At 45.0% G+C, this 19,511-nt stretch overlaps 1 protein-coding gene across 1 annotated transcript; it reads right to left on the minus strand.

Annotated features, from left to right (window-relative positions):
• Positions 1-1,165: 1,165 nt before the first annotated feature.
• LOC134730689 (putative speedy protein E21) lies at positions 1,166-19,498 on the minus strand. The gene is made up of 8 exons (XM_063605829.1): positions 10,309-19,498; positions 9,150-9,368; positions 7,607-7,834; positions 6,519-6,577; positions 5,211-5,296; positions 2,852-3,170; positions 2,625-2,729; positions 1,166-1,771 (listed from the first exon to the last, which is right to left on the minus strand). The coding sequence occupies exons 1-7, from the start codon at positions 10,466-10,468 to the stop codon at positions 2,670-2,672; spliced, it is 1,131 nt and encodes a 376-aa protein (XP_063461899.1). The 5' UTR covers positions 10,469-19,498; the 3' UTR covers positions 1,166-1,771; positions 2,625-2,669.
• Between the last annotated feature and the right edge of the window lie 13 nt (positions 19,499-19,511).

Genomic DNA, 19,511 nt, shown 5'->3' on the forward strand with positions numbered 1-19,511 from the left:
GGGATCAGCCTTCTCTTCTATTGTTTTTCTTTAAAAAATAAAAATTAAAAATAGATGTAGATGCTATGTTGCTGAGGCTGGCCTCAAACTCCTGGCTTCAGGTGATCCTCCCGCCATGACCTGCAAAACTGCAGGGATTGTAGGTGTGAGCACTGCACCCAGCCTTATGGTTTTTTCTACATAAAAAACAGCACAGGATTATCTTCCAGAGCTAATAAATATGTTCAAATAACCACAACCCCATTAAGGAAAAATGTCACTGGGCAGCAAATAATCAATCCAGACCAATATGATCACAATTGCTGTGAAGGTGAGAAAAGTTCATTTTTATTATGTTTCCCCAAGAGACGCACTCTATTGTTCTCTTGAAAACACACAGCTCGTGTCCTCCTTTAGAACACACATCCTCTTTAACATACAAACATGCCAAAACAAGATAAAAAATTACATCTGAATTCTCACATTTCAAACATATATGAAATATCAAATAAAAATTTATTTTTACAAGAATTTAGGGGAACTACCACATAGCTATAAATGTAATATATATGTTAACTAAGTATCATAGATAAAAACCATGCTCCCTTCAGCAGCACGTGTAATAATAGATACAAAGATTGAAAGGTAAAAGATTTAGGATGAAAAGAATCCTCTCTTAAAAAGGAAAACAAAATTATATGTATGTGTATACAACAGTTATAACACCCATCACACAGCTTTATAGAAACAGCATCTATTCAAAAATACCAGTATTTCCAAAATATTTAAAATAATATTGAAAGTAATAATATTTAAATAAATATATTTAATAAATATTTCAATAAATAAAATAATATTTAAATAATTCTATATCCATGTTTTTCAAAATAAACCAATAAAATAGATAGTATATATTAGACGTGTTAGTATATATATCTGAGACATGTTAAAAATCACAACTGAATTCTCACAATTCAGTCACAAACCTAAACAGCAAATAAAAATTTCTATCACCAGAATTATGTTTTTTTCTGGTGGGGAACTACCAATAGCTATAAATAGAAGAGATTATTATGGAAGTATCATAGATAAAAAGAGTGCTCACTTCAGGAGCACATATAATAATACAGAAACAAATTTAAAGATAATAAAATATTTAGGATAAAAAGAATTGTCTCTTAAAAATGAAAAGAAAATTATCTTTATGTATATATAACAACTATAACTCTCATCAAAAAACTACAGGAACAGCATGTTTTCAAAAGTACAACAATTTCCAAACTATTTGAAATAAATCTATGAATAATTCAATGGCCAACATTTCCCAAACAAACCAATAAAATGCAGAGTGTGCATGAAGCTATCTGTTACAATCTGTGGCACTGATATTTCACAAAAGAATTCTGTGCCAATCTGAGCCCCTGCATTGTGCCTTCAAATGCTCCTGGACTGTGGCAATCAAGTCCGTAAGAAAGAGGACCTCCAGGTTCCGCCCCAGGGAGGTTGGAATTCAGCAATATAAAAAGGGTGGTGGTACCGCAGGAAAGGGTGGAACTGGAAACACTCCTGGTTTCTTACTTTTCTCCAAGGACTCCTAGAAGGACCCCACCCCCCTCCCCCCACCCCTGCTCCTAGGAGGACAACGTGATCACTGTATTCAGCTCCATCAAGAATGGTCCAGGTTCTTCTAGATGATGTGCACAAATGGTTCCTCTCCTCCTTCCTGGTGTCTGCCATTAGCATTGGAATAAAGTTCCTGCTGAAAATCCACATCTCCCCTGGGTCCGGTGTTCTGGAAGTGAGAGAGACAATGTCACACTTCAAGGAGGCAGCTCTCTAGACAGGAAGGTTATTCACGTCCCATGTCAAGTCTAGAGTTCAGAGCAATTGAGAAATGCAATTTTATCTGCTGCCTTTCATTCTATACCCTGCTTCTGAACCATCGTGTTCAACTGTGAAACTCACACTTTGGTGACCACGACTCCAAAACTCACTTAATACACCCAAGGTCAGCCCCAGTGATCTGCTTCATAGCAAGGACTTTGGGTGGGTCTGCCCAGGGAGTAGGGCACCCTCAGAGAATGTGGCTTTGGACTTCATCACAGCTGGGGCCTTTTGTGTCACTTAAGATCCAGACTTGTAACCATGCTAGATGTGTTTGTAATGTGACAACATCAGGAACCACGAGTCCAGAAGCCTAATCCTTAATCCTACCTCCTCATGATGAAGTCTCATGCTCTGTGCTCAATGTGGTTAGCTGCACAAGAGGTAAACCAAAGCTTCACTGAACCCTCGACCCAAATCGGTAACTCAAGTGCGTCAATCATAATGAACCTCCCCAAACTCAGTATTTATGATTATTTTTGAGGCAGGGTCTCACTCTGTCGCCCAGACTGGAGTGCAGTGGCAGGATCAGGGCTCCGTGCGGCCCCGACCTTCCAGGCTCCAGCGATCCTCCCGCCTCAGCCTCCTGAGTAGTTGGGAGTAGAGATGCGTCCCACATCGCCTGGCTAATTTTTGTATTTTTGTGGAGAGGGGATCTCGCCACGTTGCCCAGGCTTGAAGCCGGATCAAGCAATTGGGTTCTTCGGATGTCCGAAATAGACCCCAATATTCTGCCTTTACCCCGGAGGATGCAGATGTACCTTCTCTCAGGCCGATGACCTCAGGCCTCCACGGTCCCTGGAGCTCTAGGAAAGGCGAGCGCGATCTCGCGCCCACACCCAGTGCTCTGGGTCATAAGCCTGGATCTGGAAAAACAAAGGCCCTTTGAGAAGACGGGGACTCGCCAGGTTACCCCTCTCTCCCCTCATCCATCCTCCAGCCCACCCAATTCCTCCCCACCTCCTCCACCTCCCCAGGCCCCACTCACCTCCTCCAACTCCTCCGGGGAAACCCAAGCCCTGCCGCTCATGGAACAGAAGAAGTGGAACCGACGTTTCTGGAACAGGACTATCTGAGAGCGGTTCTTCCTGGCCCTCGGGTTCATGCAACGGCGTAACTGGAACCGACGCTTACGGAGCAAGGGTATGCGAGAGCGGTTCTTCCTGGCCCTCGGGTTCATGGAACGGCCTAACTGGAACCAACGCTTACGGAGCAAGGGTATGCGAGAGCGGGTCTTCCCATACAGGAAGTGGAAGATGTTTTCTTTGGAGTCCTCATCGTCCTCCTCCATGTCATTGGCCAGGTAGCTGAGGACAGAAATCAGGTTGCTGCTCAGGGGCACCACCAGGAGAGGCCTCCGGCTGAGGTCAGCTTCCCAGAGAGGAAGGTAAGGGACCGTCCCTAGCTCAGGACTGGCACCCACCCTGCAGAGAGCCATGCCTTCCTCAGGAGGGCTCTGCTGGACAGAGACCGATCAAGGGCGTCTCCCACTCCTTCAGGATGGAGACAAAAACCCAACTGGTGGCTGAGAGTGGTGGCTTATGCCTGGAATCCCAGCACATTGGGAGGCCAAAGCAGGAGGATCACTTGAGGCCAGGAGTTTGAGACGGGCCTGGGCAACATAGCAAGACCCTCGTCTCTATTAAAAATAGAAGAAATATGCCAGACGCGGTGGCTCATGCCTGTAATCCCAGCACTTTAGAAGGCTGAAGCAGGTGGATCGCTTGAGACCAGGAGTTGGAGACCAGCCTGGTCAACACGGAGAAACCCCATCTCTACTAAAAATACAAAAATCAGCCTGGTGCGGTGGCACACCCGTTAGGCCTAGCTACTCAGGAGGCTGAAGCATAAGAATTGTGTGAACCCAGGAGGCGGAGGTTGCAGTGAGTTGAGATTGGGCCACTCCATTCCAGCCTGAGAGGCAAAGCAAGACTCTGTCTCAAGAAACAAACAAACAAACAAACAAACTGTCCAGGTGTGGTGGCACAGCCCTGTAGTCGGAGCTAATAAAGAAGCTGAGGTGGGAGGATCGCTTGAGCCCAGGATATGGAGGCTGCGGTGAGCTATGATCTCACCACTGCACTCCAGCTTGGGGGACAGGGCAAGTCTGTCTCAAAAAAATAAAAGCAATTGAATACATTGATATTTTGCCAGGACCCTGCCTTCTACAGGCATCTAGTCTAATGGGACTGGGAGTAATCAAGGCAGATGACCTAATCCCAGTGTCCAGGATGTAACTAGAGAGCTACGGGCATGCAGAAGTTGGAAGATGAGGGAAGGCATCACAGAGGCTGTGGGGTGAACTGACTTCAAGGAATGGGTCCTTCCCTTCAGAGCCACATGTGTGCGGGACACCCAGACAGAAAACACAAACACAAAGTCGAGTGGAGGGCATTTGGAAGGAGCAGTGAAGCCGAGCCAGGAAATACCAAGATGGCGAGCCAGTGTGCTTGTAGAGATTGTAGAGAGGGTAGAATTGACACTGTGGACCCTGGCCTCGATAGAGAAAGGCATCAGCTAAGGAAGTTGTTCAGGTGGGCAGTGAGGTTGTCGTGCTTTGGAAAGATGTTCAGGCTGCACTAGGAAGCCCCCTGGCTTGGGGAGAGACTCCAGGAGACCCCAGCGGGGAGCATTTGACAGTGGATTCGAGTGATGCGAGGGGGACCTGAACTGTGGCCTCTGTCATGGGAACCCAGAGGAGGTCGATGGCGTTTGTGGTTGATGTGGGAAGGAGAGAGAGAGAAGAACCAGAAACGTCTGCTTGCTGGAGGAAGTGGCATGTCCGCTCCTCCACTCCTTTTCTTTTCCCCTTAGGAGCGGTTTATGGTTCCTTTTGTTTTATTCTTTTATTTGTACACTGGCATTGGAGTTTGTTTTTTTGGCTTTTTTTTTTTTTTGAGAAAAAGTCTCACTCTGTCACCCAGGCTGGAGTGCAGTGGCTCGACCTTAGCTTACTGCAACCTCCACCTCCTGGGTTCAAAGGGTTCTCTTGCCTCAGCCTCCCGAGTAGCTGGGATTACAGATGCACTCCACCATGCCCAGCTAATTTTTCTATTTTTAGTAGAGACGGGGTTTGGCCATGTTGGCCAGGCTGGTCTCGAACTGCTGACCTCAGGTGATCCGCCTGCCTCGGCCTCCCAAAGCGCTGGGATTACAGGCATATGCCACTGTGCCCAGCCTGAGTTTCTGTTTAGAAACAACAGTCTATGATAGTATAATCCTCTCTTTTTTGTACACAGAGTAAAGAGGACAAATAGGTGAAAGAATAAATGAAAGGCTGGAATCCCACTTCCCCCGCTGTCCCAGGGCATTGGATATTGACGGATAGGAGGCAGCAAACCACTCACAGAGCCAGGAAGAAATGAATGCGTTGGTATAGCCAGGAGGGGAAGCCGGCCCGGCTGAAATACGCTATGACCATAGCCAGGAGATACTGATGGAGAGAAAGGAACACAGAGAGGGGGAGGTCACATCTTGGAAGAGGAAGATTGTGGAGAGGGGGAATGAGGGTCTGGGGAGGGGCTGCCCATCAGAGAAGGGACCTCAGTGTTGGGGTGACTGTACTCATTTGGAAATTGCGGGATGGAGGGGTATTCGAAGGTCGGATGCAAACCCAAGAAGCCAGAGGAAGGGTTTTGGGTGATGCTCCCAGGATGGTGGGCTCCGATGGTATCTTTGGTGGGGGTGTGTCTAGGTCGGCTGGTGTCAGGAGGGTCATTTGTGTGCCAGGCAGAGAACTGTCCCAAAGAGCTGAGAGTAGAGGGGCCAGGAGCTTCAGGGCTGTGGCCAGACTGTGGCCCAGAGCTCAGATCCCAAAGGACCCATAGGAGAGGCAGGGGCCACTCATTCACTCTGCAAGAGACCAGCAGAATCCTGAGGGAGATGCTGACAAGTCATAAAAAGACCAAGAATAGCCAGGAGTGGCGGCTCAAGCCTGTGATCCCAGTACTTTGAGAGGTGGAGACAGGAGGATCATGTGAGCCCAACAGTTGGAGAACAACCTGGGCAACATAGTGAGACCCTGTTTCTACAAACATTTCAAAAATTAGTTGAGCATGGTGGCATGTGCCTACTCCGAGCTCCTCAGGAGGCTGAGGAAAGAAGATTGCTTGAGCCCAGGAATTAGAGGCTGCAATGAGCTATGATCATGCCACTGCACTCCATCCTGGGGAGCAGAGCTAGACTCTGTCTCACAAAAAAAAAATTTGTGGGTGCCAAGACTCAAGACTGTGGGAGCTGGTCGGGCACAGTGGCTGACGTCTATAATCTCAGCACTTTGGGAGGCCAAGGCGGGTGGATCGCCTGAGGTCAGGTGTTCAGGACCAACCTGGCCAACATGGCAAAACCCCGTTTCTACTAAAAACACAAAAATTAGCCAGGCGTGGTGGTTCATGTCTGTAATCCCAGCTGCTTGGAGGCTGAGGCAGGAGAATCGCTTGAACCTGGGAGGCATCGGCTGCAGTGAGTCAAGATCGAGACACTGCCCTCCAGCCTGGGCAACAGAGCAAGACTCTGTCTCACAAAAAAAAAAAAAAAAAAAAAGACTGTAGGAGCATCTGGTGGGAGGTGGTGGAGGGAGAACTGTGGGTTTGGAAGCTGCGCCGTCCCCCAGCCATGCGTTGGAACAGGAACAGTTACATGGAGAACAACCTTACCTTGTCCGACACCCTCAGATCTTTGTCCCAGGCCAGGAATCTTTTAATGACAGGATCCTCTGTGATTAGAGAGCAGATGTCAGTGTGAGAAGCAGGACAGGGTTTCCGTGGGAGCAGCAGGGCAGCGAGGAGAAGTGTGCCTCCCGGGGGGAAGTCTCAGGATTGTGGCCGCGGGTGAGGTGGATGGGAGAGGGGAGAATGACTTTCACTGGGCAAGGGAGAGAGGCTCCTGCTCTGAGACTCCCCTGAGAAGAGGCCAAAGGAGGCCCTGGGTGTGAGAATCTACAGGATGTAGAGCTGGGAATCAGCCAGGACCCCCTCCAGCAGACACGGAGGGACCACTGCAGAGTCATAAAGGAATTCCCATCATTTCCTCATGAGACAGTCACATCAGGGTGTGACCATGGCCTTGGTATCCCCCACTATGGATGGAGACACTTAGGTTTAGAAAAGTCAGTAAGAGACATTAAATTTCAGAGGGCACAGCTGAAACCACTTTCTTTGTTTATTGATTTTGTTTTTCTTGGATTTTTATTTTTATTTATGTATTAATTTATTTTGAGACAGAGTCTTGCTCTGTGGGCCAGGCTGGAATGCAGTGGCCTGATCTTGGCTCGCTGCAACCTCTGCCTCCCGGGTTTAAGCGATTCTCCTGTCTCAGCCTCCCGAGTAGCTGGGATTACATGCATGAGCTACTGTGCCCAGCCTTGGTTTTTCTTTTGAGACAGGGTTTTGCTCTGTCACCCAGGCTGGAGTGCAGTGGTGTAGTCATAGCTCACTGCAGCCTCAAAGTCCTGAGTTCAAGCAATCATCTTGCCTCAGCCTCCCAACGTGCTGGGATCTCAGGCGGGAGCCACCGCGCCTGGCCCGAAACCAAGCTTTCTTATCCCAAGCGCTGACCTTTATCAAGTTGACCTAATCCTTTATCATCTCCTAAGTGTCCCTCATGAGTGATCACTTCACATTCCTCCCACATGGAGAGCTCACCCACTGGGGCATATTTTTCCCATTGGAAAAGTGTGGTTATTGGAAGTTTCCTGTTTTTGGAAAGAACAGGATTGGAGGTGCTCTCTGGGGTGTCTTCCTACCAAGCAGCCTGTTGAAGGCCTCGTGGTGCTCAGGGAGCACGAGCGACACTCGCCGTCGCTTCAGCTTCATCTTGAGGCCACACAGCATCTCCGCCACCCAGATCTCCTCAGGCTCAGGGGCGAGCACCTTCCGTAGCTCCTCCTCCGACTCCTCAGATTCGTCCCACCACTCCATCTTCCTTTTCCAGCAAAAGGACCTATGCGGGGGGCTGGGATCTACCCCAGGGGCTGAGTAAAGAAACCAGGCCACGGTGTAATGCTTCTGCAGTTGATCACACTAGAGCCCGACCCAAAACCCCAAACCACTCTCCATCCTCCCCAGCCTCGCAGACTGCTGGCTTCTCCAAGCCATCTTTCCTTCTGTCTGTCTCCTCTGCTGAGCTCCATGTGCCGCTCCTTCTCCTCCCCATTCTCCCGTTTCTCTGTCCTCAGAACACTTCCTCATATCCTTCCCTGGTCCCTGGCTCTCTGAGTCCCTTTTTTTTTTTTTTTTTTTTGTTGTTGTTGTTGTTGTTGTTGAGAAACAGTCTTCCTTTGTGGCGTAGGCTGGAGTGTAGTGGTGCGATCTTGGCTCACTGCAACCTCTGCCTCCTGGGTTCCAGTGATTCTCCTGCCTAAGCCTCCCAAGTAGCTGGGATTACAGGTGCCCACCAGAACGCCCAGCTCATTTTTGTGCTTCTAGAAGAGACAGGGTTTCACCATGTTGGCCAGGCTGGTCTCCAGCTCCTGGCCTCAAGTGATCTGCCTGCCTGGCCTCCCAAAGTGCTGGGATTACAGGTGTGAGCCACTGCACCCTGCCTCAGTACCTCCATTCTTCCCACACACCCTCCTCACATGCTCCTTCCTGACTTCTGGGCCCTTCCTTCCTTCTTTTTTTTTTTTTTTTTTGAGACAGCGTCTTACTCTCTCACCCAGAATGGAATGCAGTGGCGCTAACTTGGCTCAAAGCAACCTCTTCCACCTGGGTTCAAGCGATTATCCTGTCTCAGCCTCCTGAGTAGCTGGGATAACAGGCATGCCTGGCTAATTTTTGTATTGTTAGTATAAATGAGGTTTCGCTATATTGGTCTGGTTGGTCTCGAACAACTGACCTCAAGTGATCCACCCATCTCAGCCTCCCAAAGTAGTGGGATTACAGGCATGAGCTACCACACGCGGCCTTCGTTTTTCTTTTGACACAGGGTTTTGCTCTGTCACCCAGGCTGGAGTGCAGTGGTGCAGTCATAGCTCACTGCAGCCTCAAAGTCCTGAGTTCAAGCAATCCTCTTGCCTCAGCCTCCCAACGTGCTAGGATCTCAGGCGTGAGCCACTGCACCTGGCCCGAAACCAAGCTTTCTCATCCCAAGCGCCAAACTTTATCAAGTCTAGCCTAGTCCTCTATCGTCTCCTAAGTGTCCCTCATGAGTGATCACTTCTGAGTCCTCCTGCGTGGAGAGCTCACCCACTGGGGGCGTATCTTTCCCATTGGAAAAGTGTGGTTATTGGAAGTTTCCTCTTTTTAGAAAGAACAGGATTGGAGGTGCTCTCTGGGGTGTCCTCCTACCAAGCTGACTGTTGAAGTCCTTGTGGTGCTCAGGGAGGAAGGGTGACACTTGCTGTTGCTTCAGCTTCATCGTGAGCCCACACATCGTCTCCACTACCCAGGTCTCCTCAGGCTCAGGGGCGAGCTCCTTCTCCGGCTCCTCCGCAGATTCATCTGACCACTCCCTCTTCCTTTTCCAGCCAAGGGACCTACATGGGGGGCTGGGATCTACCCCAGGGGCTGAGTAAAGAAACCAGGCCACCGTGTAATGCTTCTGCATCTGATCACCTTAGACCCCGACCCAAAACCCCAAACCACTCTCCATCCTCCCCAGACTTGCAGACTGCTTTCTTCTCTAAGCCATCTTTCTGAGTTTCTCCTCTGCTCAACCCCATGTGCCGCTCCTTCCCCTCCCCATTCTTCTCTCTCTCTGTCCTCCGAACACTGCTTCATGTCCTTCCCTGGTCCCTGGCTCTCTGAGTCCCTCCTTTTTTGTTTTGTTTTGTTTTGACACAGAATCTTGCTTTGTCACCCAGGCTGGCGTGTAGTGGTGCAATCTCAGCTCACCGCAACATCCATCTCCTGGATTCCATTTATTCTTCTGCCTCAGCCTCTCAGGTAGCTGGGATTACAGGTGCCTGCCATAATGCCCAGCTCAATTTTGTACTTTTAGTAGAGACAGGGTTTCACCATGTTGGCCAGGCTGGTCTCAAACTCCTGGCCTCAAGTGATCCGCCTGCCTTGGCCTCCCAAAGTTCTGGGATTACAGGTGTGAGCCACCGCACCCAGCCTGAATTTCTCCATTCTTCCCACACAGCCTCCTCAGGTTCTCCTTCCTGACCGCTGACCCTTCTTTTCTTTTCTTTTTTCTGGAGTGCAGTAGTGTGATCTCAGCTCACTGCAACCTCTTCCTCCCAGTCTCAAGTGATTCTCCTGTCTCAGCCTCCTGAGTAGCTGGGATTACAGGTGTGCACCACTACCACTTGGCTAATTTTTATACTTTTAGTAGAGATGAGGTTTCACCATATTGGCCAGGCTGGCCTTCAACTCCTGACCTCAGGTGATCCACCCACCTTGGCCTCCCAAAGTGCTGGGGTTACAGGCATGAGCCACCGCACCCGGCCCCCTTCCTTCGTCTTAGTCAATCCTATCCCACCTCTTCTTCCACCAGTCCCCTCACCTGATGGTCCCAACGCTTCATCATCCACCACCTCCTGGAGGGGGTACCCCGAGGTGCTCTGCTGGGGACTCTGCTCATTCTGGGGGTGCGGTTGATGGCTGGTCATGATCTTTGCCGTAATCTGTCCCCTCTTACGGAACCTAGTCTCCGTTCTGTCCATGGCCTTCTTCTGGACACTGCTCGGATCCAGAAGAGTATGTTATCAATTCTCAAGCCTAGGAGAAGTCAGGAGTGGAGAACAGCTCTGAGAAGATACTGTTGTCCAACTGATCTCCAGGCACCACGGAGTCCGGTCCCTCCAATCAGGAAGGTCGGAATCTCTGATGTCATGGCTCATGCCAACCTGGCAACCAGTTTGAAAAAAAACACTTGTAACTGCCATTCTGATCTCTTGTCCTGGAGATCCTGGGTGAATGGTATCTCCTGCCACTGTCCCAACCTCAGACCATTGTCCAAAAGCATCTTCAGGGACTCCACATCCCTCTGTTCCCTGTCCCAGCAGAGGCTTTGTCCTCTCCACTCAAAGCCTGAAGCATGTTGGGGTCTCTTCGTCTCTGTACATGCCCATTTCAGAGTCCAGTCTGGTGGGAGAGGGAACAGAGTGGGAAAGAAAACTAGGGTAAGCAGAAACGATGAAACCTTATAAGAGTGAGATTATCATGTACAAGAGTGAGATTATCATGTACAAGAGTGAGATTATCATGTACAAGAGTGAGATTATCATGTACAAGAGTGAGATTATCATGTACAAGAGATCCCAGGAATACTGACTTGATGAAAAAGTCACATGAGAGCACTCAGTTTGGCAGAGCTTTTCTGCCGAATGTTTACTCACATTCACTGTCCGAGATTCTGTACTGGGGGTACACACGTCCTCTGCCCTAAGGCAATTTTGAGTCCAAGAGACATTTTGAGGCCTAAAAATCATAGGAAACTGCCCCTGAGCTCACACATATTTCCAATGGTGTCCCCAATTTCAGGGAATCCATGGATTACCTAAGCCAGACCCTCCAGTTCGGCTAAGAAACTCTAGTCTGTATATCAAGTTTTGTATCATATGTATTGCTCTGAACTCAGAAATTTCCCTTCCATTTATGGATTCTATGAATAAAATATCACATGTACAAAAAGACTAAGTCAAAAATTTCAGCTGTGCACAGTGGCTCATGCTTGTAATCCCAGCACTTTGGGTGGCCAAGGGAGGAAGATTGCCTGAGGCCAGCAGTTCAAGACCAGTATAGGCAACATAGCAAGAGCCCATCTCTAAAAAAACCAAACCAAACCAAATTACCCAGGTGTGGTGGCTGGCACCTGTGTTCCAACTACTTGGGAGACTCATGTGACAGGAAGATCACTTGAGCCCAGGAGTTAGAAGCTGCAGTGAGCCATGATCTTGCCCCTGCACTCCAGTCTGGGCAACACAGCAAGATATTGTGTCAAAAAAAATTTTTTTAATAAAAAATAAAAGAGTTACATGACATTCAGAGACCATCCAAAAAACCTGTGGGTTCCCGGCTGGGCTCAGTGGCTCACGCCTGTAATCCCAGCACTTTGGGAGGCCAAAGTGGGTGGATCACTTGAGGTCAGGAGTTTGAGACCAGCCTGGACAACATGGTGAAACCCCATCTCTACTAAAAATACAAAAAATTAGCCAGGCATGGTGGTGGATGCCTGTAATCGCAGCTACTCAGGAGAGGGCGCTGGAGAATCACTTGAACTCATAGTGCGCAGGTTGCAGGGAGCCAAGATTGCACCATTGTGCTCCAGCCTGGGCAACAAGAGCAAAACTCCATCTCAAAAAAAATAAAGAACCCGCGAGTGAGTTCCCACACGTTTTCCTAATGGGCTGCTGTTTTCCTAGGAGTCTCGCGCTCATAGAAAAGGCACAAACTGAAAGAGGAAGCAGATCCCATTGCTGTGGAAGTCCCATTGTTAGGAAGCTCTGCTTTTCTGGAGTTCAAATTCGCATTCATGACGCTTTAAACCGTCAGAGCTGGGTGGGTCCTCCTACAACAAAATAGTTTGCTCTCTCTCTCCTAGTTAACAGGCTTTCAAATATTAGAAGATCAATGTTCTGACCCCATTAAAATTTCTCTTTTGTGGAATGAAAAGCTCTGATTTAACTCATCTTCAAGCCTGGTTTGCATATTTCTCTCTCTTCCGGCCACCTTGTCTAGACACACTACAGTGAGGCCGTGCCCATCGTAAATGTTATTGATACATTGTCAAAAAATTGGCAAACCAGGTGCGGTGGCTCATGCCTGTAATCCTACCACTTTAAGAAGCAGAGGCAGACAGATCACCAGAGGTCAGAAGTTCGAGACCAGCCTGTCCAACATGTTTAAATCCGTCTCTACTAAAAATACAGAAAAAATGAGCTGGGCGTGGGGGTGTACATCTGTAATCCCAGCTACTTGGGAGGCTGAGGCAGGAGAATCGCTTGAACCTGGAAGGCGGAGGTTGCAGTGAGCCGAGATTGCATCACTGCAGTCCAGCCTGGGTGACAGAGCGAGACACCATCGCAAAAAAAAAAAAAAAAAAAAGGCTAAAATACTTTTCTTTTCTTTTCTTGGAGACAGAGTCTCACTCTGTCGCCCAGGCTGGCACGTTTATGGCTCACTGCAGCCTCAAACTCCTGTGCTCAAGTGATCCTCCCACTTCAGCCTCCCAAGTAGCTGGGAGTATAGTCATATGCCACAATGCCCAGCGGATTTTTTAATTTTTAGTAGAGACAGGTTTCTCTATGTTGCCCAGGCTGGTCTTGAACTGGGCTCAAGTGATCCTCTTCTTTAACCTCCCAGTGTTGGGATTATAGGCATGAGCCACCACGGCTGGCCTAGAATACTTTTCTAAAGATAAATTTCTATTCTCTATTTGTTTATGTAATTCATGCAGGAAAGACAGTTTCTAAAATATTGAGTAGGCTTTTAAGCAGGAGGGTATTTTGTTTTGTTACCATCATGAGCTCATGGGTTTAAACAGATAGTAAATATTTCAGTACATAGAAGTTGTGATTCTTTTTGAAAATTAAGTGGTTCCATCTTTGGCCAGACAGAATCCCTTTAAGTTGGTTTCTGAGTCGTTTTGAAATATATTTGATATATATGATAGGAAATATATACATATATGTTTTTAATAGCAAATATATACATATATATTTGATAGCATTATTTTCTATTTAGCATTTTATTTTGAAATCATTTCAGATTTTCAGAAAAATTGCAAGGATTTTACAAAGAAATCCCAGATACTTCCTTTTGTTCAGATACTTCATTCTTAACATTTTCCCACATTAATCATTTATATGCCTATATACGTATGTGTATATATATATTTATATATATATATATATTCTGAACTATTTGAGAGTGGGTATAATGTGTCATGCCTCTTTACCCTATAAAGTTTTAGATTATAGCTCATAAAATCAAGAATATTCTATTAAATATCCATAGCACAGTAATTGAATTCAGGAAATTTATCATTGATTTAATACTTTTATCTAAACTATAGTTCATTTTCCAGTTTTGCCAATTTCCCAATAATTTCCTTTATAGCAATTTTTAATTTTTGGTAGAAGATTCAGTCTAGGACTGTTAATTGCCTTTAGTTTTCATGCTTTTTAAGTCTGTTTAATACGGATTTGTTCCTCAGTGCCATTATAACATTTGAAGAATACAGGCCAGTGATTTTATAGAAGTCTTTAAATTTAGGTTTCCCTGATCTTTCTTCATGATTAGATTTAGACTGTGAATTTTTGTCTGGAATGCTACATGGAACCTCTTAAATTTATGGCTCAGAACAGGATCTGTCTTGGGAAAATCCTGTGCATGCCTGAGAAGATGGCTTGTTCTGCTCTGGTTGGGTGGAGTGTTTGATAAGTGTTAATGAGATCAAGTTGGTTGGTTGTGTTGTTCAGGTGTACTATATCCTTGTGGATTGTGTGCCCACTTGTATCAATTGTGGGGGAGAGGGGATTGAAATCTGCTGCAGTTGTGGTTCTGTTTCTCTTTGCAATTTTACCACTTTTTGTTTTATGTGTTATGTTAGATACATAAATGTTCAAGGTTATTACGTCCTGTTGATTAATTAACCACTTTGTAAAATGGCCTTCCTTATCCCTGCTAATATTCCAGGCTGTGAAATGTACTTTGTTATTTATGTAGCATTCTTTTGAGTAATACATGCATGGTATATCTTATTCCATCCTTTTACTTTTAACCTATTTGCATCTTTATATCTAAAGTATTATTTCTTACAGGCAGCAAAATTTGGATCTTGCTTGTTTTCATCAGTCTATTTCTGTCTCATAATTGGGGATGTATAAACCATTTACATGTAATGTGATTATTGATAAAACGAGTTAGGTTATAGTCCGTTGTCTTTGCTTTCTTTTAGTCTCATCTTCTTTGTTTCTTTTTAAAATGTCTCTGTTTGTCTTCCTTCCTTTTGATTAGTTGAGAATTTTTTATGATTCTACTTTATATCTTTTGTTGGCTTTTTAGCTATCACACTGTTTTGTTATTTTAGTGAGTTAGAATTTATAGTATGCAAGTTTAATTGTCATAGTTTATTCTTAAGTAATATCCATTTTTCTTAGAATAAGAGAAACTTACAATAGGACACTTCCATTTCTCTCCTCTTGGTCTTTACACCGTTGTTCATTTTATTTTTACAGGTGGTATCAGTGCCACACACCATCTACTACGTTGTTGTTAATTAAACTGTATTTATTTATTTATTTATTTATTTATTTATTTATTTATTTTGAGACAGGGTCTCACTCTGTCCCCCAGGCTGGAGTGCAGGGGTGCTATCTTGGCCCACTGCAACCTCTGTCTCCCGGGTTCAAGTGATTCTCCTGCCTCAGCCTCCTGGGTAGCTGGGATTACAGACACCCACCATCACACCCGGCTAATTTTTGTATTTTTAGTAGAGACGAGGTTTTGCCATGTTGGCCAGGCTGGTCTCGAACTCCTGACCTCAGGTCACCCATCTGCCTCAGCCACCCAAAGTGCTGGGATTACAAGTGTGAGCCACCACACTTGGCCCAGGTATCTTTTAAAGAGATTTAAGTAATGAGAGAAAATACACAGTTACCATTTCTGGTACTCTTCATTCCTTTGTGTAAATCTAAATTTTTATTTGCTGTCATTTTACTTCTGCCTGAAGGACTTTCTTTAACATTTCTTCTAGTTGATGATGAATTATTATATGTCTGCAAATGTCTTCATTGTGTGTTTGCTTTTAAAGTTGTTTTTGCTGGATTTTTCTCCACAGTGCTTTAAATATGTTTCTCTGTTGTCTTCCTGCTTACATTTTTTTCTAAGAGAAATCTGATCTCATACTCATGTTTGTTCCCCTATATATAACATGTCTTTTTTTCTTCCCCCCTTATTGTTTTAAACTTTTTATCACTAGTTTTGGACAATTTGATTGCAATATGTCATGGTATCTTTTTTTCATGTTTCTGTTTTGGGGATCATTGAACTTCTTGGATCTTGGGTTTGTAGTGTCATCACTTGGGGAACATTTTTATCATTATCTCTTCATGTACCCGCCACCTCCCCTCCATTGATTCTTGTTGCCTGTATATTAGGCCACTTGAAATTTTCCCACAGCACACTGTTGCTCTTTATTTGCTTTTAATTCTTTTTTCTCTGTTTCATTTTATGTAACTTCTGTTGCTGTCTTTATATTCACTAATCTCTTTTTTCCACGATGCTGTTCATCTTTTCCAGTATAATTTTCATCTCAGATATTGTACTATCTGTAGAAGGTTAGCGTGGGTCTTTTTTACATCTTGCCTGTCTTGATTTTTTTGAACATTTGGAATAGAACGATGAACTCTCTCAGTGCTCTGTGCCGGTTGTGAACTCTGTGTCAATTCTGGGCCAGTTTTGATGGACTGATTCTTTTCTTCCTTATGGGTTGTAATTTCCTGCCCATTTTCCCATCCCACAACTCTTTCTCGTCACATCTGCCTCGGTTCTTCTTCCCTGCTCCATGGCCTGGAAACGCTCAAGGCAGAAGTTGATAGGTTCACCTTGTTTATTTCCCATCACTCATAGATAACTCTACTGCCTGATAATCAGTGCCTTGAAAACCACTGCTTCAGCCCAGGCGTGGTGGCTCATACCTGTAATCACAGCAACAACAACAACAAGGCTAAGGCGGGCGGATCACGAGGTCAGGAGTTCAAGACCAGCCTCGCCAACATGGTGAAACCCCATCTCTACTAAAAATATAAAAATTAGCCGGGCATGCTGGTGCACGCCTGTAATCCCAGCTACTGGGGAGGCTGAGGCAGAAGAATTGCTGGAACCCGGGAGACAGAGGTTGCAATGAGCCAAGATTGTGCCATTGCACCCCAGCCTGGAAGACAAGAGCGAGACTTCATCTCAAAAAACAAAAAACAAAAACAAAAACAAAAAAACAAATCATTGCTTCATATATGTTCTTGTTTTATTTTTCTTTCTGTTTTTGATTTTGTTGTTCTTTGGTGTGTGCTGTTTCAGGTTGGAGGGTATATCCAGTACTTGTTAATTTATCACACCTGAGGGCAGAGGTCCTCATGTCTCTGTCTATATGTTTTTTCTAATATATATATATTTTTCTTTGTAGAGACAGGGTCTTGCTATGTTGCCAAGGCTGGTCTCAAGCTCCTGGCCTCAAGCAATCCTTCTGCCTCAGCTTTCCAGAGTGCTGGGATTACAGGCATGAGCCACCACACCTGGCCTGGATCCAGTTTTATCCATGTCCAAATTTTTTTTTCCCTGAGCTGTTTTTGATTTTCTTCCACCTCATATGAACTGTAGTGTCAGCTTATCTAGTTCCAGGAAAAAGCTTTTTGGTATTTTTATTGGGATTGCATATTTATAAAGTAATTTAGGGAAACTGGTATCTCTGTATTATTAAGTTGACCTTAATACTACAACTAATTTTGTTGTTGTTTTTGGATTTTTAGTAGAGATGGGGTTTCACCATGTTGACCAGGCTGGTCTTGAACTCCTGACCTCAGGTGATCTGCCCACCTCGGCCTTCCAAAGTGTTGGGATTACAGGCGTGAGCCACCGTGCCCAAGCACTTTTACTTTTTCTTAGTTATATTCCTCTAATTGTTTTCTCTTCTCTAATTGTAGATAATGAGCATTTTATTAATACCTTGTTCTTGATCTTAGTGGGAAGATACGTAGTTTTTCCCTGTTAAGTAAAATCCTGACTTTCGGACCGAGAAGACTGAGGCATAAGAGTATGTGTGTGTGTGTGTGTGTGTGTGTGTGTGTATACACGCAAACTGTATATATGTGCTTGTGTGTAATTGAAATACATATGTCACATATCATATGTACTATGGCATATTAGGGTGTAATATTTATATTTGTGTATATAATATTGATGTTAATGAAGTATCCATCAGTTTCTATTTTCTTTAGTTTGTTTTTTTAAATCAGCTTTTTCTGTCAAGCTTTTTCAAGTATCTTCATGGATACAAGATTTTTCTTCTTTGCTGTGTTATAGTGGCTTATCATATTAATAGATTTCCAAATATTAAAGTAGTCTATATTATTGGAATAAGTCCTATTTGTCTGTTGTATATTATGTTTTTAATCTGGTACTGGATTTTGTTTGGTTATGTTTCATTTTGGGTATTTGTATTGATGTAAGTGGCATTGACATGTAATTTTATGTTATTTATTAGTCGATCAGTCTTCTAACCCCTACCACCGCCTTGCCTTCTGGACTAACTTAACCCAGAAAGTTATTACTCTCTCTCGGTGATTTTATCAGCTCCTGTGGCCTGCCTGTGGATAAGCTTGGATGTTCTGCTTTAGTTTCTCAGCCCACCAGCCTAGCGGCTCTGCCTCTGCTATCTCTTGGGATCTACATGGTCCTAGCTGTATCACTGGGTTTGAACCCCTTGTTGACATGTTCTTTATACATAACAGGATAATGCAACATGCTTACTGGGCACTTCCTTTTTCTAAACTGCAAGTTTGGGCGGGGTATGCTGGCTCAAGCCTGTAATCCCAATACTTTGGGAGGCCAAGGCAGGTGGATTGCTGGAGCCCAGGAGCTTTGCATTTTTCTGTTTTTTTTTTTTCTTGAGACAAGATCTCGCTCTGTTGCCTAGGCTGGAGTGCAGTGTTGCATTCACAGCTCACTGTAGCCTTGACCTCCCAGGCTCAAGCCATCCTCCTGCCTTAGCCTCCCAAGTAGCTGGAACTACAGGCATGTGCCATGATGCCCAGCCAATTTTTAAAAAAAATTTTATTTTTAGCAGAGATAAGGTTCTTACTATGTTGCCCAACCTGGTCTCGAACTCCTGAGCTCAAACGATCTTCCCATCTCGGCCTCCCAAAGTGCTAGGATTATAGGCATGAGCCACCATGCCCAGCCCCAACCTCTTAAAAATTGAAGCTGCTTCATGTTTGCCATTGGTACTTTTACACCTCATCATGTTCTTCTTCCCCTTCATCCCATAGAATACACAATTCATCTTTAAGGACTTCAAGTTAACTGAGTCTGTGAAGCCTAATCTGATGGCATAAAGTTAAAATAATTTGATCCTCTTTTGTTAAATCATTCTGCACCTTGTCTGCATTACTCTAAAAGCAGCTTTGGGCATTCATTCATTTAACGAATATTTATTGCTGTGAGATTGAGATGTTTGAGATAAAACTCAGCCATGCAGATAGCCAGAGGCCACTGGCTATGAGAATAAAAAAGACAAAAGAACAAGGAGCTGAAACTAGGTGAGAGCCCCAGAGCAGTGAGTTAGGAAGAAGAAGACCAGGAACTGAGTGGTGGGCACTCCAACATGAAGAGGTCCCGGAGAAGGGGAGGGCCTGGCAGCGAAGAAGACTAAAAGAAGTGACAAGGAGTAAAATGCTTGTGTTTGTTTACATGTTTATCTCCTTATTAGGTTGTCTGCTTTCTGAGAGCAGGCATGGTGTTTCACTCATCTCATATCCCCAAAACTCAGTTCAGTTGCAAAATAGGAGTTCAGTTGTGTTTTGGGTTTTTATTTTTGTGGGGTAATATATATTTTATATATATATATCCCCAAAGGATATATGTTTCCTGTATGATTTCCAATATGATTTCCCTTCCATAATCTGTAACATAAAATAAGGTATACAATGTTCATGGTTAACTTTACGAGTGAACTTTGTAAAATGATAACCCCCTATCCCTTTTCCA

Source organism: Pan paniscus, chromosome 6, assembly GCF_029289425.2.
Source record: "Pan paniscus chromosome 6, NHGRI_mPanPan1-v2.0_pri, whole genome shotgun sequence".
NCBI lineage: Eukaryota > Metazoa > Chordata > Mammalia > Primates > Hominidae > Pan > Pan paniscus.